This window comes from Diplotaxodon limnothrissa, linkage group LG17 (genome assembly GCF_057381915.1).
Source record: "Diplotaxodon limnothrissa isolate DT_005_m linkage group LG17, D_limnothrissa_male_GT1.1, whole genome shotgun sequence".
Lineage (NCBI taxonomy): Eukaryota > Metazoa > Chordata > Actinopteri > Cichliformes > Cichlidae > Diplotaxodon > Diplotaxodon limnothrissa.
In genome coordinates this window covers 23,500,897-23,526,547 of record NC_140612.1, presented here as the reverse complement: position 1 = coordinate 23,526,547, position 25,651 = coordinate 23,500,897, and the positions used below count along the sequence as shown (strand labels likewise).

Sequence of the window (25,651 nt, the reverse complement as noted above, 5' to 3'; positions counted from 1 at the left end):
GTTAATGAATTGGTCCTCAAAGGTGAAAGCGGATTGGTCGAGATACTTTTGGGCTCATCTCTGATTGGCCAATGGAGCAGCTCCCGGCACCTGTCGCACCTGTCGCGCGACCTGAAGAAAGTTTGGCAGCAGTTGGAGAAGTTCAGCGTAGTGGGCTGGTCCATTGTGTAGTCCTGGAGGGGGGGGGGAGCAGTGAATTCCAGTTCTGAATATTCAGGAAGGAAAGTAAAAGCCGCCAGACGAGTCTCCACCTTTCTGAGGTGAGAAATGGAGCGCTCCAGGAACTCTATCCTCTTCGAAACGCTCTAACTTTGTAACTTAAAGCAAGTCAGGAAAATGACAGTTTACTGTTAAAACAGTTGCAGCAGGATAAGAGAGCTCATTCGTTTTGTTTTCTCTTAATAAAAACAATGGCGTCGAGGGTGAAAGTAAACGGGAATGAACTTTTAGAAGTTGACATATGTGACGGTGGCTTGCGCTCCGAGGAAGAGAGCGAGGTTTATGCCCACTCTGCTGCCTCCCTGCAGGACGATTTCTCTGGCTTTCAGCAGTGGACGAGCCCCACCGAGTCATCGAATGACACATCATCATGTCCGGGAGAGCAGGAGGTGCCCAGAGAGCGTGGACAGCCGCCTGGCACCTTTACTGCCACCCAAAGGACCAACGCGGCCGGTGACAGCGACTCTGAATCTGTGGGAGATGCAGTCAGAACTCCGAGGGCTTCCATAGTGGACTGTCTCCTGGTGGAGCTTTATGATACATACAGCGGAGGCAGCAGGAGGAATGCGGACAGCTGGGACAGCTCCACGGAGGCGTCCGGGTCCGATGCCTTCCTGGGCCGCAGTAACTCCGGGTCCAGCTTCCTGCAGGAGTTGCAGGAGAAGCACACCAGGAGGCACCAGATGAACTACCTGGCTCAGAAAGGTACAGACTGATCATTCAAACTCAACCACCGATTATCTCTTTTTCCTCCTCTATAAATGATGCTTACCACCTGTTTGTTTTATGGCTGATATTATGTGTTTTTGGTCCGTTTTATTCCTGCATTATTGCACTAACAAGTAAGGAAACAAAGACATGTTCTTTAGCCCATTTATATAAAAAAGAAATCTTGCATATTTTGAAGACTTTCACCACTTCATCGCACAATTTACTGTCAAATCGTATTCACAACAACAGGTGTCTAAATGTGCTTTATCTGGAAAGGCCCTGCAATATTAGAGAGAACCCCAAACAACAGATGAGCCCTTATGAGCAAGCACTTGGCAACAGTGGGGAGGAAAAACTCCTTTGCCTCCAGTTTGACCTGGCTAATGCTCAGTCTCACACACTGAAACGAATGCTAGTTTGAAATGACCATAGAGGTTGAATGAGGTAATAGAGAAAAGAAAACCATACCATGGAAATGCAAGGATCTTAAAATGGTATTGTATTCCTTATAGGTCAAATGGACAAAGAAATTTGGATATTTTATGAAGGGTCATTCCATAAAAATCTTTCCCAAATATGGAAAAATTCAGAATTAGCATTCTTTTATTATTATTTTATACAGTAACTGTTGTCTTTTTAATTAAGTAGGGGGAGGTTTTACCTCCTTACTATGAATATTTTCACTTTTTCCTGGCTCAAATTGAGCTTTTGTGAGGTGAGTATGCATGCAGGTGCAACTAGTCCACATGTTGTTTAGACAGAGTGTGCATTTTACCTGACTGAACAGAAGTTGTGCATTTTTCTGTTATTTCATTTGGGCATTTGATCAGAATAGGGTATTTTAAACATGAGTACACTGAATCCCAAACACAATTGTGGTGGTTTTTGCATTGAAAGAAGATCTAAAATGCTTCAGTGGGTGCCAGAATTTATTTGCAGAGATCACAAACCCTGTTGATTGGAGGCTTTTTATCTGTCTTTTAATTCACACCTATAAATGATCTAGTTACTGTTTTCTTGCTCTCTAATTGAGACATTTAACAGAGCTTTTCTTTAAGCTTTGAGGTTATCTTTGTTTATTTTTGTAAAAGCTTCATCCCAAATCTTCTATAATTCATTCCAGAAGTCTCTGTAATGAGGAAGGCGTGTGTGTGTGTTTTCCAATTCACAGATACATCTTGATATATAGCTGATTTGTCTGTAAGTGTAATCAGATACTGGAGTGAGCCGAGCAGGCTGAGTGTAACAGTGTTCAGACTGTTACAATGACAGAGACAGAGTGCACTGACAGCTCATTTACTCGCGTCCTTCATTGTTGCCCCAGATTCCCACTTGGCATGTTACTGTGAGGTCCATGCTGCCATTGTTTCCTCTCGTTTAAAGGAATCCTTCAGTCAACACGGGCAGACCTGTGACTTCAGTGTTTGCACTCTCCACTGCTGAGGGTTGGTATGAGTTAGACAATGCTCAGGGCTGCCACTCAGGAAGAGGAAATACTCTTAAATAATACCTGAAATACCAGCCAAAATATGCATACTCGCTTTGCTCCTGTGTATAGTCAGGAATGGTCCGTGGAAAAGTTTAAAACCCTTTTTGGTAAATGTTACACTTTATTGATCGCTCCAGGGCAGCACAGTTTATTAGCTACGCTTACGCACTCTCGTTTGTATAAGGGATCGACATATCCAACTTTTCCCTGCTTTGATAACTTACAGATATCTTGGCTTCATGTGCCATTATGCTGGGAAAATATTAGCGTTATTACACTTAAAAAGGCAGAAACTTGTGCTTTTAATTAAGTACATTTCCTTTAACCTAAATTGTGGTTCAGCTAAAAAAACAAAATAAAACTGTAAATGCAAACTTAACTGAACTTCTTACACGCTAATGCGAAAGGTATAATGAATATGGGTAAAATTAAACAAAAAATGAAAAAAGGATTTTTTTTTTTTTAATATATTTTTTTGTTTTTGAAATGTAAAATTTAAATAACTACACAGCCCTGAATTCATGTATATGGTGATGGAGACCACTGATCTGATACAAGTGTTAATTTCACAAGCATATAAATGGTTGGGAATCTTTTTTTTTTACAAATAAGGCTTGATGTAAACATTGCTCTCCTAACTTTGAAAGAAAAAAGGCAGGGTGGGGTACAGCGTCTGCATCACTGCAGCCGCTGCACCAATCTGTCTGTCGATCTCCCGCTCCCTTCTCCCATCACTCATGAACAAGACCCCGAGATACTTAAACTCCTCCACTTGGGGCAGTGTCTCGTCCCTTACCCGGAATGGGCAAATTTGAACCATCATTCAAATTTTTTTTATTTTTCAAAGATGACCTGAGTATACACAGGTTTTCAAAGGTTAATTCAATTATAAGGGGAAAAAGTTATCCACACCTACCTGAACTTGTGTGAAAATTGGCAGCAAGAACTGCAATCAAGCATTTGTGATAACTGGTGACGAGTCTTTCACGTTGCTGTGGAGGAATTTTGGTCCACTCTTCTTTGCAGAATTGTTTTAATTCAGTTACACTGGAGGGTTTTCCAGCAAGAACAGCCTGTTTAAGGTCATGCCAAAGCATCTCAATTTAACCAAAGTCCTGGCTTTGACTAGGTTACTGCAAGACCTTAATTTTGCTTTTTGGACACGCTGGTTTGTTTCAGATCATTTCATTCTGTGTACCTACTCAAGCTGGCACAGTACAGTACTATGAATTCCCCTTAAAAAGAAAAGCTTCATCTTCACCAGTGTTGTTGAACAGTTAGTTGGACATTTGAATACATGAAGGCCGTCAGTGTGTGTTTTACCACTCGCCATTCAAATCTGCAACACAGCAAAGCCGACTCTGGTTATCAGCGTGGTGATGTGGGGGCTATTTCAATGAAATCAGAGCATAGTTTCAGGCTCAGGTATCAGGATGAATGAAATGAGACTAAATGGTAAATGGTAAATGGCCTGCATTTGTATAGCGCTTTTCTAGTCCATAGGACCCCAAAGCGCTTTACACTACATTCAGTCATTCTATGCAGACTACTGCAGAAAAGCCACAAGTGTCATCAACGGTTGTGCCACCAAACTGCTGACTCTTTGCTGTTAGCAACCAGCGCACTACTGGTACAGCAAACACAGAACAGCATATAATTGAATCAAGTAGATGGACAGATTTTACTGATACCAGATCCACCATTTTGAGTCGGGATCTGACCAATAACTAAATATCAGATTTGTGCGTCCCTAATTGGCAACCAGTGACTGGCTGCATTAGACTCTTACAGTTGTGAAAATTGATACAATGTCTGTGGATATATTATTTTTATTAGCTTTAATCCAAATGTATTTGCAAAAATAATACACACACCAAAAAGCTAAATGCATAACATCCAAAGTTTATGTGATTTGTCTGTGTGGTAGTTAGCAGGATTAATAATTTTAAAAAAAAGTTATTGATTTATTTGAATGGCTTGTCCGTCCATCCTTCGATCCTTAATAGATGTATATCACAATGAAGTAAGAACTACTTTTAACTGCTCTTGTATCTGTTTTATTTTACACATGAGAAAAACAACCAAAAGTGTCCCCTGTTTTTCCTTAGATCTATTGCTGTGATCAGATTTTAAACGCCATGTTTCCATTAATGGGTGGAGGGTTTGTGTTTATGTGGCACTGCTGATCTGGTTTTCATTTCCTCCTTTGCCTGCAGCTTGGAAAAACAGGCTAATGAGTGTGAGATTATGATTTATCAGAGGACTGCAGATATCACGGGTGTGTCAAAACTGTGCCACGGCTTTATTTTGAGTACATATTATTGTGGAAAATATGTGTTTGAAAAAGATGTAGGTTAAAGAAAGACACATGTTCCTAAAATGTGATCATCTGAAAAAGTTAGAGATCAATAGATGACGTAATTTTGGGCTGTTACTGGCATTTAAAATAATGATGATAATAATAATAATAATAATAAATGCTGTAAGGGCAGCACAGGTCGAGCAGTGGTTAGCAATATTGCCTCACAATAAAAATGTGCTGAGTTCAATTCTACCATCAAGCCAGGGTTTTTTTTGTGTGGAGTTTGTACCACCAATTTTCTGTGTTTGTTTTCAGCCCCAGAGGAGCTGCATTCAATCATCCAGGAGGTGAAATATCGTACAGGCCTTCAGTCGGCCAAGTTGATTCGCCAGCTGAAGAGACGGGACCGACTTTGCCACAAACTGCAGAAGAACTACGACATTATCACAGCGTTTCTTCAGGCCGTGTCACAAAAACGACGTAAGACTATACACTCATTGTTTTTATGTAATAGCAAACCAGGCAGGGTGACACAGGAGGTGTAACTGTGTGAAACAACAGGTGGAGGTCCTCTTAGCTGACTGCACTGAGCTGGGAAGGCCACAAAATCTGCACCATCCTTCAAAAAATTATATGAATATGAGTGGCTGAAAATGAACACAAATTATGTGTATCATTATTCACATTCTTTCTCTCGAATAAATTATGAAACGTCTCATGAGTTTATTTCATCTGAATTCAGGAGTGTGTATTAACACAGTGTACTTCTTAAAAAATCTACATGTTAACACTAATTCCATTATGGTGTGTTATTTAGTTATTGGTCATTATGGTCCATTTCAGCTCCAGATGTTTGTTTGGACTCATCTAGGGTAGCTTTGTGTGATTCATGGTTTAAAATCATCTGTATTTATCTCATGCTGAATCTTGGTGTCTTTTGAAGGAGGCTATTTTAGTTGCTCTATTGTTAAGGTGTTCTTTGTTCTTATTGGCTGCCCATCGTAAGCACTAGGTTTGAACAGCAGGTAGGTAGAAGGTGAGATGACCATATTAAGGATGGCTTTTTCAATTCCATGCAAGCTGAGAATAGGAAAAAAAGGAAACAAAATAATTATGGATGGGTGCTGAAAGGACCTAAAATATTTTTGTGACACCTAGTCCGATATCATAAATCATGAAAGAGAAATGAAGTAGAATTTGGTTTGTTTGTTTTTTTGTGTGTGTGCGCGTGTGTGTGTGCGCGTGTGTGTGTGTGTTTTTGTTTTTTGTTTTTTTTTAAAATTTATTTTAACAAAAATGCATTTATACAGGTCTTGTAAGGGTGCTCAGGTGTCTCTCCTGCACACCATTTTTTGTCTCCCTTGTCCTACTCGTCCATATTATATGTTATATTATGTGTTTTGTTCAGAAAGTATCCTGCATTTTGATTGGCTTTAGTGTAACGCTGTACATTAATTGAATTTCACATTTAGACTTTCAGAGCAACCCTTTGTTTGAAAATCAATTCCCTGTTTGTTTGTTTGTTTGTTTGTTTGTTTGTTTGTTTGTTTTTTAAATTTCATTTCACTGAAAAAATAAAGAGGTCAAAGATTCACTTTTAAGGGGAAACTTTAGGTTTCCATGTTTTTGCCACCAATTTATGAATCATGAGAAGCCTGTCGCTCAAAAAAAGGAAAAAAAAGAAAGAAATGGCAGCTAATGGAGGCGTTCCTACAGAAACCTGAATAATTACCAGACAACACAGCAAATGAAACATGGTTACTAATTTCACTTTTTTCTGTCCTTTTCTGCAAATCAGATGCAGACACACATGAGAGCCATTTTGTTTTTTTTAAATGGTCACATGTCAGCCTTGTTTCTGTGGCCTTTTTGGGGTTTAGATGGTTGAGGTTTCTCATCCTGTGGGACCTTTTCTTTGTAGTCAAACTCCCTGAAGTATCAAAATTACACTCTTATATTTTCAAGAAGCAGGTTGTGAATTAAGCAAATGGTAGATGCATGAACATGAATATCCTGACTATACTGATTATCTTTTACATCTTGGAAACAGTAAGTTTGACAGCAGAAATGACAGAGTGAAATAATTCACCCTGAAATTCTCAGAGTGAAAGTACAGAAAGGATTGTGTCTGCACGTCTCAGGGGTTCATTGGTCTTTGGAGGCGCAAATAAACTAGAGCAACAACTTAAAACTGAGAGGTACAAATCGTGGATGACATGATCCAAACCAGATTTGTCAAACAACAGGAGAAATGGAGTTTAAACCAAAACATGCCAATTTATGATCCAAAAAGAAGCCGAAACAACAAAAAAAGTAATGATAATAATCTTTAAAATGTATGAAAGTGGAGATGTCCAGTTAATTTAATTTAATTAGTGTAGGTGAGACCAAAACTGTTTTACCTTCCTATACCAGGCAATACGCAGTTTTTAAATGCTGTAACAGCCTCATGTACGGAAGCCCGTTTCTGCAACTTTAAAAAAAAAAGTATCCATAACTCAAAATTTCGAGTTAGCTCTGTCAATCAGTAATCTGGAATGCGCACTCAAAACCGAATCACAACAAATTGACGCTTTCGAAAGTGCGTTTGTTGATAGTAATGCCATGTGATTCTGCTAATAAAACAATGATTTCATCATGTGTAAAGCCACGCTGAAAATATCCAGCAATTTGGGCATTAATGACTGGCTGTAATACTGGTAGCTTAGCTGTAGCATTTGTAGCTGAGGGATTCAGCTTCCGGGTAACAAGAAAATTATGTAATTCACGTAGATTACTGATTAGCAGTGCTAACTTGAAATTTCGAGTTACTTTTCTCAAAAGTTTGAGTTAATAAGTTGAAATTTCGAGTTATGGATACTTTTTTTTTTGTGTGTGTGTGTGGCAGAAACGGGCTTCCATACTCATGTGGCCACTACAGGAACTGTAGATTTTGGCCTTAACACTGATTAACTCCACTTATCAGACACCTAGAGGCAGGCCTGGCCAGAGAAGTGAAGATATCACTGAATAGCTATTATGCATTTACTGAGACTGTTCTTTTCCATCACTGTGCATCATATTGGCTCCCATCATGGTCTCTATAACAGAATATAAGCTTTCCAGTGCTGCTTTCCATTTACAGACTTTATGACCAGGCCAGTCGTACACTAGGTGGTCAGTTGCACAACACAGAGCATTAATATGGTAATATGGCTCCTGTTGAACACTGCAAAGGCTGTGATTTGGCTGAATGGTTTTTGCTGGTGACATAGAAAATACTAAACAATAAATTTCAGTCAATGCTTTATTACTTTTTATTGCATGAAATGACATGAACGTGTTTATATCAAGATTATGACTTCATAACAAATAGCAATTTATGATCTAATTGTTCCTACAGGGGAAAAACAGACCATCTGTTACTACAGGATGTGTGTGAGTGTGTGTGTGTCTCTGCATTAGAGCAGTGTTTCCCAACCTTTTGGAGCCACGGCACATATTTCACATTAGAAAAATCACACGGCACACCACCAAACAAAAATGTCACAAAATGGATATTGCTAATTTTTCCCCACACACCAGGCATAGCCGAATTGGCTCGGTTTGTCCCCAGTATACCCTTTTTGCTTTCTTCTGACCACTACTCATGCTAGGGTCCCCAAAGGGTCCTGATACTTTTTTGCGCCATGGACCCGTTTAATGTCAGAGAATATTTTCACTGACCGGCTTTTAAGGTGTCGCAGATAAATACAACAAAATAAAATGATACGACCGAGACACAAACTGGTATTTTGTAAATATAATAATAAATGCGAATTCACTGTGTAACTTTATTAGCAGTGTACTCCTGAAATGCGGCAACAACATTGAGAGTAACATCCTCCTCTCAGCCCTTTAATGCTCTCTGGTCGCTATGGTAATGCGTAAATATTTTTATATTAATATTAACATCAACAACAGCAGCAGCAGCAGGCAGAGCAGGAAAAATGCAGTCAAAATGTAATCAGGTTGAATTATGTGTGGTATAATTTTTCATCTGCATCTTACTAGTTCATAAAATGTCTGATTGTACTTTTCCTGACTCTAATTAAAATTTCAGTTAATTTGGGCATGTTTGCCTGAGGGCTGGAAAGAGCTTTTTCAAACTGGGACATTAAAGATTTATCAGTTAACTATTTATCTTACAGTATCTTTTAATGATGTCTGTCTGCTGTGTAACAGCAGCTTCTGTACATGAGCAGATGTGTACAGCCCCAAAACAATTTCCATGATAGAAACACATTTGTTATTAGTGCTGTCCTTGGAACATAAACATCTAGAGCTGAGGTAATTCATCATGAAGCTTTACCGGCTGAACAGTTTCACCACAAAGGCCTTGATTTATTTTTATGTAAAGTCTGTTGCAGGTAATTTCATTTAGACTAAATGTTTTCCACTCAGGAAGCACTTCCTGCACCTGTTAGGGCTGAATCATAATGCCAGCATCATTGATTTTCATTGCAAAGATTTCTTTGATTGCTTGCCACATTTTGTTTTAGAACGTTTATGAAGATGGATAACTAAACGGAGGGAGAGTATACACATTTTAGGAAAGGATTTCTGTTTGAATTGTAGGATAAGTCAGTGTTTCCCAACCACTGTGCCGTGGCACATAGGTGTGCCATGGAAGATTATTTGGTTCCACCTGATTAGTAATCTAAGCGACAGGCGTGAGTAACGGGCAGAACAATTACCTTTTTTTTTTCTACTAGAGGGCAGTACAACTACCTGCTCTAATCAAATGGATTGTCAACTGCCAGTAAAACAGAAGAAGACGCAGAAGAAATTACACAATAGTCATGCTGCGAGTGAGACAAGGCAGCGCGAAATAGCAATGGATAAATATTTAAAAAGAAAAAGTAGTCAATCTGACCTGGTCCTGGAGAAAATTCCGACCGAGATGAAGGCCCTAGCATGAGTAATGAAAGCAAAAAGTACTGGGGGTATACTGGGGACAAACCGAGGCAATTCCGCTATGCCTGGTGCGTGTCAAAAGATCAATATCCTTTTTGTGACATGTTTTTTGTTTGGTGGTGTGCCGTGTGGTTTTTCTAATGTGACATGTTCCGTGGCCCCAAAAGGTTGGGAAACACTTGGATAAGTTACCCAATGCCGAAAATCTTTAGAAAAATGGTGTAATCGTTCTTTTCACTGTGTACTTTAAAGTTTTGTGGAAGAAAAAAACTCTTGTGTATCTTTGTATCTATGAGCTGCTACTTTAAGGAAGAGCCTTGCCTTTTTGACACTTGACCTTACCCCAGAAAGGGTTTTCCTGTCTGAGAATTAATCTTTGCTGTAGGTATAGGAAAGGCATTTACTTGGTTGCAGGTCTTCTGTCTCTTCGTGTGAAGTGTTGTGCCCTGCTGTCAGATAAAGTCTGCCCACTGCTGTCTGCTCATCTCAGTTCACTGTGAAAGGAAATGTGACTTTGTCTAAATAGATGTAAGCAGCGAGATGACATTGTTGTATTAGGTGCGCTAGGATTTAGTGGGTTACAAAACTGAATCTCCACTTCCCCTTTCCATGCGCTCTCCTCCACCATTACCTCATCCTTTTATCTTGCCCCACATGTCTCTCCATCCTACCGCATCCCTCCGTCCGTGCGCCTCCTCCCGGTGACGCCATATCGGAGGAGGATGAGGAGGCGTGCAGCAGCATCAGCGGCGCTAAAGGAGCACAAACGGTTACTTTCGGCTATTTTTTACCTTTCTTATGTTTAATGCATCACTTGGAGCCTTTGAACATGGCGTGCTGGGTGATTTAGTACCGCACTTACTGATACGTCGGAGATATGTTGTTTCCTCCGGAATAAATCAGAAGAACGAGACATCACCGGAAGAAGGCTGAAACATCAATTTAATCGATTGATTTACAGGAGAGCGTTTGGAGGAGCGGCCAGAATGTCTTCTAGCCCCCCATCAAAGGAGTGCCTGTAAAAGCGGAACCAAACGATGAGGTAACTGAGCGCGTTTACAGCTCTGGTTCCGGGATGAGACAGGAACGGCTCCCCGCCGCCGGCAGAAGGCCGAGAGCGGGCGTGAAGCAGCGGCAGCAAAGCTCGGGAGGGGTCGGTAACATCATCAGCAGCGTCCTGAAGAAGCGCAACGGGATATCCAGGAGTGCACCCCGGCTGCTGTGCACCTTAGAGCCAGGTGACCTTCGAGTATATGGGCTTATTTTAAACATCTGCAGGCAGAGCAGCGCTAAAAAAGGAATACATGCCAAAATACTACGAAATGTTGGGCTGAAATATCTAATAATATTAATAAAGTCCACGCTGTTGTTGGAGATTTTGGGTCATGTGGGTGCAGCAATTTTTAAAAAATCATACTTTCCTTTACATATCGTAAGCCAAGAAAGATCACATTCAAGAAATATGTTTCCAATTATGATTATCAAAATAATGGCACAGTTAAGCATTAATGTGGTATTACAAACATTTTAAGAATGGATCCTTTAGGACTGTTTAAAACAATAATTTGTGTGTTAGTCATTTTAAGAAATGATTAACCAGCATAGCGAACAGTCATGAGTGACTTGGCTTATTTTCTGTGTATTTGCGGATGTCTGATGCATCAGACATGTGGTTAGCAAATATGTGCAGGTGACATAAAACAAGCTATTTATTTCCAAAGAAATGGTATATATGGCATATGAGGTCATGGGAAAGTGTTGTGCAGACACCAGGTGCTAAAATGAATGGGCACATCTTTAGTGGCTGGGGTTGCTGTTGATTTGCATTCATAGGATTTACTTATAATGGGAGTAAAATATTTTTATATTTGTCAACCCCATGCACTGGGTTTGATTTTTGTCATTAAACATTATTATAATGTAATTCCAATAGTAAATGGCTGTAATATGTAAATATTACAGTACAGTTTACAGTAGTGAACTGTAGCACATTGTAAATGAAAATACCAATAATGTGATGTAAGCGACAAAAGGTCATGGCTGGATACATATATTAAAATTTCAGGCATGAATGTGTCCCACTAAAACTGTTTGACCCACATTTAGTTTGAATCTTGTTAATGTGGAAATCATTATGATACAGGCTGGAAAAAACTTTATAGCATAGCTCATTAAAGTAGAATTGACAATTAAAATGGAATAAGACAAAAACCTTAAAAATACTCGAGATCACTTAAATAGAAAAGGGGGTAACAGAGCAAGTCGAAATCTAAACGAGACGCAGTGAAAGTAAGAATAAGTAGATTCCAGGTTTGAAATAAAACTGAGACGTTTCTCTGGCACATGTGCGGCAGTGTAAGAGATTGTTAAAACCGCTGCTGTATTTGGGTGGAGGTTCGTTACCTTTACCTTGATAATCGATCAAATTACAGACTTTCAGAATAAGATTTGAATCGTGGACTCTTTTATCCCATCATTTCACACTCTCCTTGTTTATGTTCGTGTTTACCGTGGTTATGTCACGTACACTGTGGAGAACTGGTTAAATTTGCCCTCTGAACTTTGCTGCTGCCGGCCTTAGCTGCAGTTCTGTATCCACACTGAATCGGCTGCGTTAGACTAATCTGTGACGGGGAAGTAGGAGGGTTTTCCGCGTTAATCCTCTCCCGAAGCCCCGAGAGGACACTGCAGAATAAAACTGCGCTCATCCATAATGGCGCACGACAAAACGGCAGAAGCGGACCGTTCAGGTTACAAGCCATTATTTCTTATGTTCGGAGTTTCATCGTAGAGAAAAACCACGCAGGTGTCCCGCGTGAGCGACACCAATCCTCCAGAGGCTGAGCTGGATGGGGACGGGAAGGCAAATGGCCGTAGTCGGAGCTGTTGGCGTTGAGCCGAGAGAACTGGCATGTCAGGACTTTACGGCTTCTTAACTTCAGATGAGAATTTCTCTTCCGGGTAGTCTTCTCGTAGGGCTGTATTCTGCTGTAAATGAGGTTTTAGACGATATTTAATCAGTGAAATGGAGACTGAAACGCGGATTCAGCACTACCAGGAAGTGGAGAGCGACTCACAGCTCCAAAGCAAACCAAAAAAATATCACAGTCGGGAAATGAGATGTCCATTTTTCCTTTGGATACACGTGAAAATGTGTAAACTGCGCCATTTTGCCATTGGGTGTATCTGACTAAAACTAGCAGAAAGATTTGAGATCTTTAACATTAAACATTAAGCAGATTGTTGAGTGAAATGAGAAGTACACAAAGGTGTTTGAGGAAAAATGTTTCTCTGGAACGTTTTTATAAATGTGGGTTTTAAATTATGAAGATCAATAACTTGGGTTCATTAACTACCTTATGTTTTAAGTGTGCGAGTTCCAGATAACATTTCTGTGCATGTGTACACATTTAAACAAAAAAAACAAAAAAACAATTCTGTATCTGGAAAAAGTCTGAACATCAAGTAGAAGGTGCCTCTAACCAGCTGTTTGTTTGTTTGTAGGGGTTGACACAAGGCTGAAGTTTACCATTGAACCATCTCTGGGAAAGAATGGATTTCAGCAGGTGAGGGGTGACGATACACTGCCCATATATTAAGTACACCTTCAGATTATTCTGCAGATACCCCTCCCCCCATATTAGCAATGCATAATTTAGACAAATAGACATGTTAAAATAAAAATGTCTACCATACGAATACTGAATATATATTTTTTCTTTTCAGTTCATCTTCATTATAAAAATAACTACACATCTTTAAGCACACTTGAACCAGTTAGACAACCAGTGACATTAATCGTCACACTAAATATAAAGTTGGATGAACGTGATTGCACTGAATATAATCTATATGCTATTAAGCCAGTAACTCTATTCGATACCACAAGTATCCTTCCTTGATACATCTTCTTTTTACTACTTTAAAGCTGTTGGTCTGAAATTATGTTTACATTCCACTACGTGCATGTTTAGACTCTATGTAGAAGATGGACATATAGTGAGTGAGACTGGATAGCTTTTTCCTTTTTCTTTAATAGAGTAAGCATATAAAAATTATAATTCTGGGTATTTTCATTGATAAACCAATTAAACTGAGTGCTTTTTCTTCCCCACAGTGGTACGATGCCCTCAAAGCTGTGGCAAGACTTCCAACTGGGATACCAAAGGAATGGAGGAACAGGGTATGTTGCTCTAACCACCCAAATATAAGCTTTGTAAGAACTTTGTCATACTCAGTGAGTAAAAAAAGTAGAAACTCTCTCTGTTTGGGCACAAAATTGCTTCCATATAAAAAGGTGTTTTGATAAACAAAGCGTTACACATTTTTCCTCTCTGGTCGTGTTTTGAAGCCATCGGGGTGTTAAGCAAATAAAAGCGAGAGCCCAGCTGTGCTATTGCAAGAAACGTCTGTTCACTTTGTTGTCGTCAGCCTTCGGGCCAAGTTTTTACAGTCATGAGAGAGAAAGCGTAGTATGAAAGAACAGCGTGTAGAGGTACTTTATCTACGCTCCATTCATCTCACATCCCAGTTTTATCTTTTTTGATGCAAGTATGAAGAAATGGAAGCAATTACTTTCATTTTGTCAGAAAATGAAAAGCTTTTCTCTTGCGTGGATGTAAAACGATGGGAGTCACAGTGAACAGGGGCTCCTAATTGAAGTAAAAGTACCGTCTAAATGTTGGCTGGATTTCTACAAAAACCACAGCACCGACTGACTCATTGTTTATTGGCTGCTGTTGTCATTATCCAGGTTTGGCTAACCTTAGCAGACCAGTACCTCCACAGTATCTCTATTGACTGGGAGAAGACTCTTCGTTTTGCCTTTAATGAACGCAGCAATCCAGATGATGACTCCCTTGGGATCCAGATCGTCAAGGTAACCAAATTGTATTTGCAGCATATAGCATAAAATACAGAACAGGCAGACCACTGAATACCTTTTGAAGTGTAATGTAGACATAGTTCAGGGTCACATGCAGGGCATGGTACTACTCCACGGAGCACTCAAAGCACTTCACATACAAACATTCATAAAGCTCTTTTATTCTAAACATTTTGGATCCTGTATCTTTAAAAGAAAGGTCCTGGCTTTGATAAATGAAATGCCAAAAACTGCAGTTCTGTAATTGGCCACTTGAGGCTGGCTCCTAGCATACATTTTACATAAAAGATGGATGCTGTCACTAGGATGTGTATGGATGGAGACCCTGAAGCTACATCCGTCTTATACAGCCATTCTGTGGTGCTAAAAGCGCGTCACCCCTGTATTGAAATGTCCAGGATAATCTACAACTTCAAATTAAACTTGTAACTGCAACTAGGCTGTCAAAGGCAAGAATTTTCATTATGTATTTAATCCATTTATCTGTTTAAATTATTAGTGTTGATGACTAGTAATCCTAACACAAAACCCCTGAACCTGTGCTATGAGAATATCTGAATGTATGATGCGGTTTTGAAATGTTTCCTGACAATCACAGAAAAAAGCCTTAAAAACTTAAAAAGCTGTGATTGATACGAATTTAAAAATTTCATTTATTCCTGTAAAGTTTTTTTTTTTTTTCTGTAAAACTAAGGGCTAGGCTTAGTTCTTATGTCAGCGATGACGTAGACGTCAGCATATTAAAGGTAAATTATTCCTCCAGACTGGGTGTGAATGTCATCAAACTAGCATTTAGTCCACTCAGTGTAGTCTGTGTTTGAAACTTTAGTACTACACTGGATTCAAGACCTATAATTATTAACATTCCATCTTTCCCCTGACCATTTTTTCCTCAACCTGTTGAGGAAAAAATGATGAGCTGTTTTTGTGAGTGCATACATCCGTAATGGCTGTTTATGTGCATTCAACAGTTTATTCGAGCTACCAATAAAATATAATGTGTTTCTCGGAAGGTGTACCTGCTTAGATGCTGTTTGCTGATGACTTGTGCGTCAGAACACAGGATGACTCTGTCAGCTGAGTCATTGCAGATCTTTGCTGTTTCTCACTGACTCATTCATTCAACAGAGGAACGGCTGTTTCCGTAAACAGGGCAAAGTCTAGTCATCATTTATCCTGTTTAATGTTAATGCACGTCCTTGTAATAAAATAATCCAAGCTGTTGTTCCTTTTCGTCCACAGGATCTACACAGGACAGGCTGCAGCTCTTATTGTGGCCAGGAAGGGGAACAAGACAGGGTGGTGCTGAAGAGGGTGCTTCTGGCATACGCCCGCTGGAATAAAACTGTGGGTTACTGCCAAGGATTCAATGTACTGGCTGCTCTTATACTGGAGGTTACAGAAGGCAATGAAAGTGATGCACTGAAGGTATACACCAAAATCTAACCATATAATCAAACTCAGGTCATTGAGTTTAGTCTGCTTACATATGCTGGTGGATTTTAAAATAAAACATTTTTAAGTAGCTTAATTTGCTTTGAATGATCATAACCGTGCTTAAACCATGTTTTTTATTTATTTTCTGTTCTTTTTTTCCCCACTCATCCATATCCAGGTGATGATCTATCTTATCGATAAAGTGCTGCCTGACAGTTATTTTGCCAACAACTTGCGAGCGTTATCAGGTAAACAGCCTATGACAGTACACCTAAGATTTTACTGGCTGCTATAATATCTAATTTTCACACTTATGTGTTAAAAAGATGCTAATGACAATATCGTCGTGCCAAATGTAAAAATGTGAAAGTGGACACCAAATTGCAGGAACTCCATCAGGGCAGATACAGAGTGCTTAACAGAGCAGCAGCAATTAGAGATGCAGGAGATTATCTGTCTGCATTTTAGAGTCATGACTGTTTTGTTTTTGATTGTTTTTTTTACTCCCTTGGGTACATTTATCTGATTTGGAGATGAAATAATCTCCATAAATGCATTCCTGTATGTTGTAGTCCACACGTAGGCCTGGAGTAGTGACGTCTCAGCTTCAGTCGTATATTGTATTTCCTGAAATGTAATTGGCTATCATCCATCCATCCATCCATCCATCCCTCCCTCCCTCCCTCCACCCTCTTATCCAGGGCCAGGCCCCGGGGGTTGGCTATTGTGTGATTGAAATTAAGGTTGTTTCATAATTTTTTTTTAAATTTGTAAATAGGGAAAAAAGAGAAGCTTAATCTGAATTTCTTTCATCCACTAACACTTGAAGCCCTACAAAAACTGGCCGACGCCCCCAGAGTCTAAGTCAGCAGATGGGTCCTACCTGGATTTGAAAACACTAGTGATTTAATGGACTTGACAGAATAAATTTTATATCAAATTGGGTTTATTTTTCCAGTGAAAAATGAAAATAGTTATGTAAATTTAAAAACTGGGGATCTGGGGATCTAATCTGAGGATTAATGAATACCATTAACTTTTCATCACGCTAGATTTCTTACTCTGTTGTCTCCTCCTGTCAGTGGACATGGCGGTATTCAGAGACCTGCTGCGTCTAAAGCTGCCGAGGCTTTCCCAGCACCTCCACCACCTTCAGAAAGCAGCCAACCGAGAGGCTGGAGGTACAGTTGCTATATGGGATATTTGGTCACAAAGTCTGTAAACTATTTAGATGTTCATCCTACAGAGAGGCTAAGAACTTTTTCATGTATGTTTAATATCTGTTTGTCTCTCTGCTGCAGGCAGCTACGAGCCTCCGCTGACCAACGTCTTCACTATGCAGTGGTTTCTGACCATGTTTGCCACCTGCCTGCCGGCACCCACCGTGCTGAAGATCTGGGACTCTGTTTTCTTTGAGGGGTCAGAGGTGCTGTTTCGAGTTGGTCTCGCCATCTGGGAGAGACTGGGAGAGTAAGTGAACCTACCTGCAGTCACACCTGGTGTAGAGAACACACCCAAACACGTATGTTTTGGTAATTCTGCTGCAGATGTTACATCAGGTGTGGCTTGGCTGTTTGGTTGCAGTGTTACTCATGCATGCACATTATGAACAGAGGTGGGGCGTAGCTTACGTGTAACTAAAAAGTGATTGGCTGCTGGAGTAGATTTTATATCAAGATTTTTTTTAGCCCTTTAGGATAGGGGAAAACTGGACATTTCACATCATCCATTCATGCATCTGGGTCAGTAGCTCTCCCTAGCCACTACCTCCAGCTCTTCTGGTGGGACACTGAGGCATTCCTAAGCCAGCTGAGAGAAGTCCAGGTTCTCCCATTTGGAAATTTTCAAAACACCTCACCTAGAGGAATTCCAGTCAGAAGCCTGAACCACAGAGCTCAGCTTACTTCTTTTGGTGTGTAGAGAGTAGAGGCTTCGGGCCCCTCCCAACTGACTGAGGTCCTTACGCTATCCAGTCCAGATATCCTATTGAAGCTTCGTAATGAACTAATCATTTCATTCAGGTGTGTTTACCCAGGGTAATATCTAAAACCTGCAGGACACCAGCCCTTGAGGCCTGGAGTTCAACACCCCTGCTTTAGAGGAAGCAAATTTCTGCTGCTTATTAATGGCAAGGGCAATTAAATTCTCTTGCAAGCACTGAATATTATAATATAAAATATAAACTCAAATATAAAAAAAAAAAAAAAAAACTGGGTGGAGGTATGTAGCTCAAAGCTACATACCTCCTTGAGCACCATGCATCTCAAGAAAATATCACAAAATAATCAAGATATTCGTCTGTGTCCAGGACTGCAGTTCATGCATGGTGCTCAGGGAGTTATGTAGCTTTGCGCTACATACCTCCACCCAATTTTTTTTTTTTTCAGTGTTTGCAAGAGAATTTAACTCATTCACTGCCAATGGCTGGCAGTGAATGAGTTAATTTCCCTTGGTATTAAAAATCCACTGAAAGCGAATATCACCCTTGCTATTCTATTTTATTAATAATAATTACCCCGGAAATGCATCCTGTGGGGTTTCAGCTGCTGGAGCTGATTGCATCCAAACAGGATGTGAGTCCACATATCAGATGGAAAGTGGTTTTGATGGTTTTGAGTCCCTCAAAATGCCTTCAAGTCTATTGTTTTGCAGAAGCTTCACAGAGAAGATGAAGAGGGCAGGACGTCAGACATGGGAACAGCACAGTTAATCTGGTTAATTTTCAAAATAAAAGGCAACCATTTGCAAAAGCGTGTTTAAAGTGATAAAATATTCTGCTAACACTGTTGATAAATTCTGACATAAATAAAAATTGCTTATCAACTTTTTACGTGTATCCCACATCTCTGATGGTTTAAATCAAATTATAAACCCATCCTTGGTTCTCTCACTTCCTCTTTCTTCAGGAGGATAGAGTACTGTCAGACAGCAGATGAGTTTTACAGCACCATGGGTTGTCTCACTCAAGAGATGTTGGAGCACAACCTCATCGATCCTACAGAGCTCATGCAGGTAGTGAGCAAACTTCACACACACTACTTTAATGCTGTACATGTTGTGATCATGGCTTCCTCACCTGTCTCCTTTCTGTGTCTGTCAGGAGGTTTACTCCATGGCGGTGTTTCCCTTCCCTCAGCTAGCCGAGCTAAGAGAGAAATACACCTACAACATCACTCCGTTTCCTACGTCAGTGAAATCTAATGGAAGGTTTGTTCTAAACTCAGAAGATCAATAGTGCTGTGTAAAAAACAAAAAACACAACTCAATATTTTTCCACTTTACTACTCTTAAAGACATTTTTATGTTCTCTGTGACCGCTAGTGATGACCTGGAGGTGTGACCATGGGACAGATGCTTGTATTATACTGATGGTCACTACTTTCAGAAGGAAAATGGCGCGGTATAGGAAGCAGTAAAGCCTCTTTGTAATCACCAACTATAATTTTAATACAGAATTAACTCATTGTAAATTAAAGCAGTGCAACTCTGCTCACTGACACTAATATTCAACATTAACAGTAAAATGTTGGTCGTCAGCAAATGTTCAGAAAACCAAAACATTCAGTCCAAAAGTGTGTTTACACTCTTTTTTTCTGTCTGTCTGACATCTCGCCTCTTGTACAGATAAATATGTGTATTTTGTGGTGGTGGTGATGGTTTTCTTGCAGTAGTGGTCTGGGCAGCTGGGAGAGCGATGATGACGCCGACATGGACGATGAAGATTCTGTGGTGACTGCGCTCGGCTGTCTGGGTCCCCTGGGTGGCCTACTGGCCCCCGAACTGCAGAGATACCAGAAACATCTCAAAGGTCAGCGCACACACACACACACACACACACGGGATTTAAATGGTGACCCTCAGTGTGGGTACAGTCAGGAGCCAAGCAGTTCCAGATGGACTGCTGCCCCAAATCCTCATGTCCTGCCCTTAATATGACTCTAAGTACTGACAGACTCTGATCCGTTTCCTCCAGACAAATCCCCACTTCCTGCTTCTTCAAGGACTCGTACAAGCATGAAAAAGCTGAAACCAGCCAGGGGGCTTTAGTTAAAAACATTGGTTAAGATCTGTAAAAGCTGTTTTCCAAACCTGAGCTGAACTTTTAACCTCATAAGAAGATATCAGTACAACTGTCTTAACCTACTTCAAAAGGGAAACTCTGCTCATTATATTTGGAAGCAATGTGAAGGAAAAGAACATCAATCAATCGCCTGCACAGGGGCTCTGAGACAGCAGAGTAATTACAGTGAACAAACTGAGCTGCTTGTCTTTGACGGGGATTTTTCGTTGTGTCCTGCTGGAAGAGCTGAGATGGAAAATAACTTCCAACTTTCAGTGAAGCTGAAGAGAAAACAAACAATAATTCACTCAACAAAATGCACTTTATGTCATCTTCAAAGGCTGCTTGTCTAAAAGCGCCATGATTGTGATGCCATCAGAGGCAAAGAAAACAGGAAAGAGTGACTCAGCCCGCTGGGCTTACTTTGAAAGTCTTTGAAACTTGTAACTTCTAGTCTCCAAAACACTATCAGACAATGCAGCATGTTGTGTACATTTAAGTGAATGCTCCAGATGTTATCATCTATCGATAGCATCAAGCAGCTTTTTTTTTTTCTCTCGCTTGTACTAAATCTGATGTTTCTAGTGCACAGCTGATTTTGATTTAAAGCCAAACTGGGCAAGTAAATAAGTATGAAAAAGAGCTTAAGAAGAGCCAAAAAGGCATGCTGGATTTGGCCTGTTTTGTATATTCTGCTTAAATTGCTCCATCTGCCTTTTTGAACCACCAGCTAATTTGACTCTAATCACTTTATTTCATGTTCAGTCATAAAATAGATCCAAACAAGTGGAAATAATAAAGCATGTGTTCTGGTTTTACATGTATTCTTGCATTCAGACCAGCGAGGCGAGCAGGGAAGCATTGCAGAGCTGAGCCCCGGAGCAGTGGGAGGAGGAGGAGGAGGGGCTGGTAGTGGAGGATCAGGAGGAGGAGGAGGTGCAAGGGCAGAGCATCAAGCAGCCATTAACGGCATGATGATGGAGAGAATGAGCACCGACATCTACGCCCTGAAGAAGCAATACGCACGCATCAAACGACGGCAGCAGCAACAGGCTATGCAACTCTACATCCGCACAGGTAAGTGAGAAATGAGTAACAGCATTCACACAGCTGGTTTACCAAGATGATGAATGTCTTTGAGCTTTTGTATTGCTCAAAGACACTCATAGAAAAAAAAAGTGTTTCATTATGTTCATTATTTATTTTTTCAGGATGTTTTTACTTTTTTTTTTTCTTCAGTGCATAAATCTTGTGTGTTTCTGCTGTCGAGACACACCAGAACATTTCTTAAAGGGGACCTATTATACATTTCCTATTGTCTGTTACAATTGTGCATGCTTGTATCAAACATGACCAAAGTTTCAAGTAATGATGTCAGCAAGTACAAGTAATACCTGTGAAATGCTAGCTCAGGCTTCAGTTAAGCAGTTTTAGACACTTTGTTTTTCTACTCCTTAGTCTTTATGATGTCATATTTAGGGGATATCCCTAAATATGGTCATTTTAGGGATATAGCTCAGCTTTTCCCACAGATTCATGTAGTATTTGTCATTATAAGGAGGCAGGAGAGAATACACATATATCAAAGGAAGCACACACCCAAGCGTTAGAATATAAAAGAGTAAATTAAAAACCATATATATATTCCTCCAAAGATCAATTGTCACTAGCCGAGGTCTGTTTGACCGTGGGATGAGAGACTTGACACGACTAAATGACATCGATGACTGAAATGAACTTCAACAGCAACCTCACTAGACCGTGAAAATCTAGAGCAGGGATTTCAAACTAATTTTACATCTTGGGCAAGACCAGTGAAACGCCTCGTTTTATCAGTGCAAAGACATTTAACTAGTCAGAAGAAGGCTGCCTTAAAAGGGAGAGGAGCTAAATTAGCTTCTTTCAGACAGGATGGTAAGATAGATGAGGCTAATTTTTAAATATTAATCATGCAAAGCTACTCTAGTAGACTTAAAAGATAAATGTGGAGCTGAAAACGAGACTAATGGGTCCCCTTTAATAAATAAAATGCCAGTGAAATGGTACACATGGATGAGAATAAAGAAACCAAAAAGCCAGCTGTTGATGATGATTATGACGTGTGACTCACAGGACCTGGACCTGTAGCGCCCACAAGTCCAGGGGTTCTTCAGGGGGCTTCCAGCAAACAGAGTGGCAGCACTACTGAGCAGCACACTGACGGTACTTGTGTCAACAGCCATTCTGAAATTGGGTGTTCTGGGGATTATTTGAGCAATCTTTGGTGTTCGACTTTTTAGAAATGGTCTTTATTGGAATCAACAGATTCTTACCACAGACACAACTAATACAAGTAGAGAACTAAATTCTTCTGGGGAAATCTTGCAAGACCACTGAATGATTACTAGTGGTGTATATCTATAAAAATGATTGATTTTTGACAAAATTCTGGTTTTCGTTGGCTCGGTTTTGCAGATGGATGATGCTCTCAAAATGCTGTGCAGTGCACACATGTGTCTGCAGTGCTAAGAAAGCTTTTATTTATAAATTTGACAGCTGTTGTCTGGTATTTTGAGAGCCTTTTGGAAACAGGTGTCACACTCTACTTTTATATAACTGATATTGGATCAAAAATAAGTGTAGAAAATGAACTACTGTAGCTACAACTGGTGATGGTTTTGCTCTGGTTACAGGTGACATACACAATCAATCACCTATATATGTATTCTGAATGTTTATTTGGAGGCACCTGTCACTGCTATGTATAAATAATATCCTTTACATGCATAAATAATATTTGTATACATTTAACTGCTCTTAAATATTTTAATTCTTATATGAAGTGTACAGTATACATTATCAAAATGCTCTGTAGTGACAGATGTTTCCAGTTACACTTGATTTGGTCAATGATTCACATTCTTTGCCTGCATGTTGGAGGATTTCTCTGTTTTGGGTAATCGTGACACTAACCTTGATGAGCAGCTGCAGCTCCTTCCATGTCGTATTCACACATGATTTATAAGGCTTGTGCAAAAGTATTACAGTCACATTTGGTGTTTTCCCTCTGCAGCTGTAAACATTTGTGCATAACACGCTCTGTAAATCACTTTAATCTGTTTTTAAAAAGTCCTGCTTGTACTGTAATATGGTTTATTTACATTGGGAATGGGCCTTAACACTGTACATATTATGTAATATGAGAAAAATAATTTTCACTCTAGTCCACATCTTCTCTGAATCTCATTATTGCATAAACCAAAAGCTCCGCATGCCCCTAGTGTTTGATATCTTATATTGCTGCTTGGAATAGCTAAGTGTTTAAAAAATGTTAAAAAAATTATTAAAATAGAAAACATGCAGTTATATACAATTTTTAAAACATCAAGCTTTACTTGATGGTTTCTGTATCAAATAATTATAAAAAATTAAAGTAAAAGTTGTTAAAATTGAATGAAGGTTTAGTTATCTAGAGGAAATAAAAACAAATAATGGTTTAATTGGGTCTAAATAAGCTAATAAGACTTAACAGTAGATTTTTTTGAGCTAACAGGAGCTGTCTTAACCTAACAGGAGAGAAAACTAGATATCTAGAAGAGCTAGCAGAAGCTAACTAAAGCTAACATGGCTAATGGAAAACTAAAAAGGGTTGAGTGGGGTTGACAGGGGCTAATGGTAGCTAATTGGAACAAATGTGAGCAGAAAATAGGTAAAAGAAGCTAGCAGAACTTATCTGAACCTAATAGTATTCAATATTAGTAATGGCAACAAATGAAAGCCTAAAAGAGCAACCGTACCTAGATGTCTAACAGTAGGTACCTGAAGCTAAAAGCGTATGTTTGAAGGTACCATGAGCTAATTGAAGCTAAAAGAAACTACTCAGAACTAACAATTATTTTGAATGAACAGGTGTTGATGGTATCTTAATGTGGCTAGCTAAATTAATCTGGAGGTTATACGAGTTACTAAGAGCTAAAGGGAGCTAACTAGGGCTAACAAAAGCTTAACATAACTATCTGGAGCAAAAATCAGGCTCTAGTTAGCTTTAGTTATCTTTGCTCATGTTATCTTGTTTGTTTTTTAATCTTCTCCCCTAATTTTAATGGTGTTCATATAATGATAGCATGCAGCAGTCATGATTTGCACAGCAACAACAAAATTATGTTTACAATTTATTTTATGCCTTAGTAGTTACTTTGGTCAGCTAAATAAATTGTTTCTCTGGTTAAAGGGCAAAGTAAAAATGTCTCATGGAATTCTGTCATTTTTATGCCTTCTTGGTAAACTCAGAGAGCATCTGTTGTAAGCTTGTTTTAATACATTTTGTTTTATTCTCTCTGAACTGTCACCTCCCCTCCAGATAAGTGTCCTGCCACCCGTGTCCTGGCCTCACAGCTCAACCCTTCCAGTTCAGTGATAAACCATCTCCTCCTGGGCCGAAAACCACGTGGAGGTGCTCGAGGCTACAGACCCACTTCTGCTACAACGTCCATTTTACCAGGGGCCCGACCTAGTTCTCTGTTCCAGAGTCCGGTTCCTCCGGGTTCCCCAGCCAGGCAGCGCTGTAGCTCCCTGGCCTCAAATAGCACTGGATCTCCAGGAAGCTCCAGAGGAGGTGGAGGATCACCTTGGCGCGCTCATGTTCGGCAACATCGGAGGAATATAGCTAGGGCTAGAGCTCAGCTGGGATTTGGAGATTCAGAGGACAGGGAAGATGAAAAGGAGAAGGAAAAAAGAGAATCAGCAAAGTTGGAGGCTGAGGAGCAGGAGGAGAAACAGAGTGAGGAAAATAAATGGGATGATGAGCAGAAAGAGGCGAGCGACTCTTTTATACCTCTGTCTCCTGACTCCTCTGGTACGGGGTCAGCATGTGAAGAGGCTTTACAGGGTTCAGATGAGACTAAAGGAGCAGAAGTTGCAGATGTGGTAGTGCAGCTGGACTCCCTGACTCTAGAGAGTGAATCAAATCAAAGTTCTCCCAACGACCAAAACCCAGATACAGTACCCAAATTACCAGAGTTTAAACCTGCACCCCAAGTCCCTCTCCTCCCTCCACCGCCATCCTCCATCAGACATAAAGAGTCTGACTCATCAGAAAGACACGCTGGCTCTGTCAGATGCTTTTCTCCTCCTACTACTCCACCACCTCACCACTCCTCCAACTCCTGCATCTCTTCTTCATCACCTTCCACACCAAGCACACCCCACTCTCCAACAGCTCCTCCTTCTCTTGATCAATCTTCCTCAGATTCTCCTACACTAACCTCCACTCCAAAACCCAACTCCACCTCCTCCTTACCACCTTCTTCATCAGCTAATTGCTTATCTGCGCTCTCTCCTCCTGCCTCTTCCACCTTTTACAAAACCTCCTCCCCCTCTACCCCCTCCCTCTCCTCTATCTCCTCATCTTCTAGATCCCAAGTCTCCTCTTCCCCGTCAACCCCGGGGCTCTCCTCCATTCCTAAACAGCAAGTCTTCTCCCCGTTCCCTTGTGTGAAGCAGCCCAGGAAGTCTGTCGCAGCCAGAAACCTGGGCCTCTATGGTCCCACCTCCAGAACTCCCACCGTCCACTTCCCTCAGCTCAGCCGCAACCTCAACCACAGTAGTGCAGCCGGACTGACTGGCAGGCGATGA

At 40.3% G+C, this 25,651-nt stretch overlaps 1 protein-coding gene across 2 annotated transcripts; it reads left to right on the top strand.

Moving 5' to 3' along the window:
- The first annotated feature begins 352 nt into the window (after positions 1–352).
- Positions 353–25,651, top strand: tbc1d30 (TBC1 domain family, member 30). Of its 2 annotated transcripts, XM_085375960.1 has the most exons (15): positions 353–924; positions 5,037–5,201; positions 13,161–13,222; positions 13,774–13,839; positions 14,410–14,535; positions 15,784–15,969; positions 16,157–16,226; positions 17,061–17,159; positions 17,280–17,448; positions 18,885–18,990; positions 19,079–19,185; positions 19,647–19,786; positions 20,876–21,115; positions 22,151–22,240; positions 24,378–25,651. In XM_085375960.1, exons 1-15 carry the CDS (start codon positions 411–413, stop codon positions 25,649–25,651), a joined length of 3,414 nt encoding a protein of 1,137 aa, XP_085232086.1. In that variant the 5' UTR covers positions 353–410. The 2 variants fall into 2 exon arrangements, with proteins under 2 accessions (XP_085232086.1, XP_085232085.1); XM_085375959.1 differs by lacking the exon at positions 22,151–22,240 and having other exon boundaries at positions 411–924.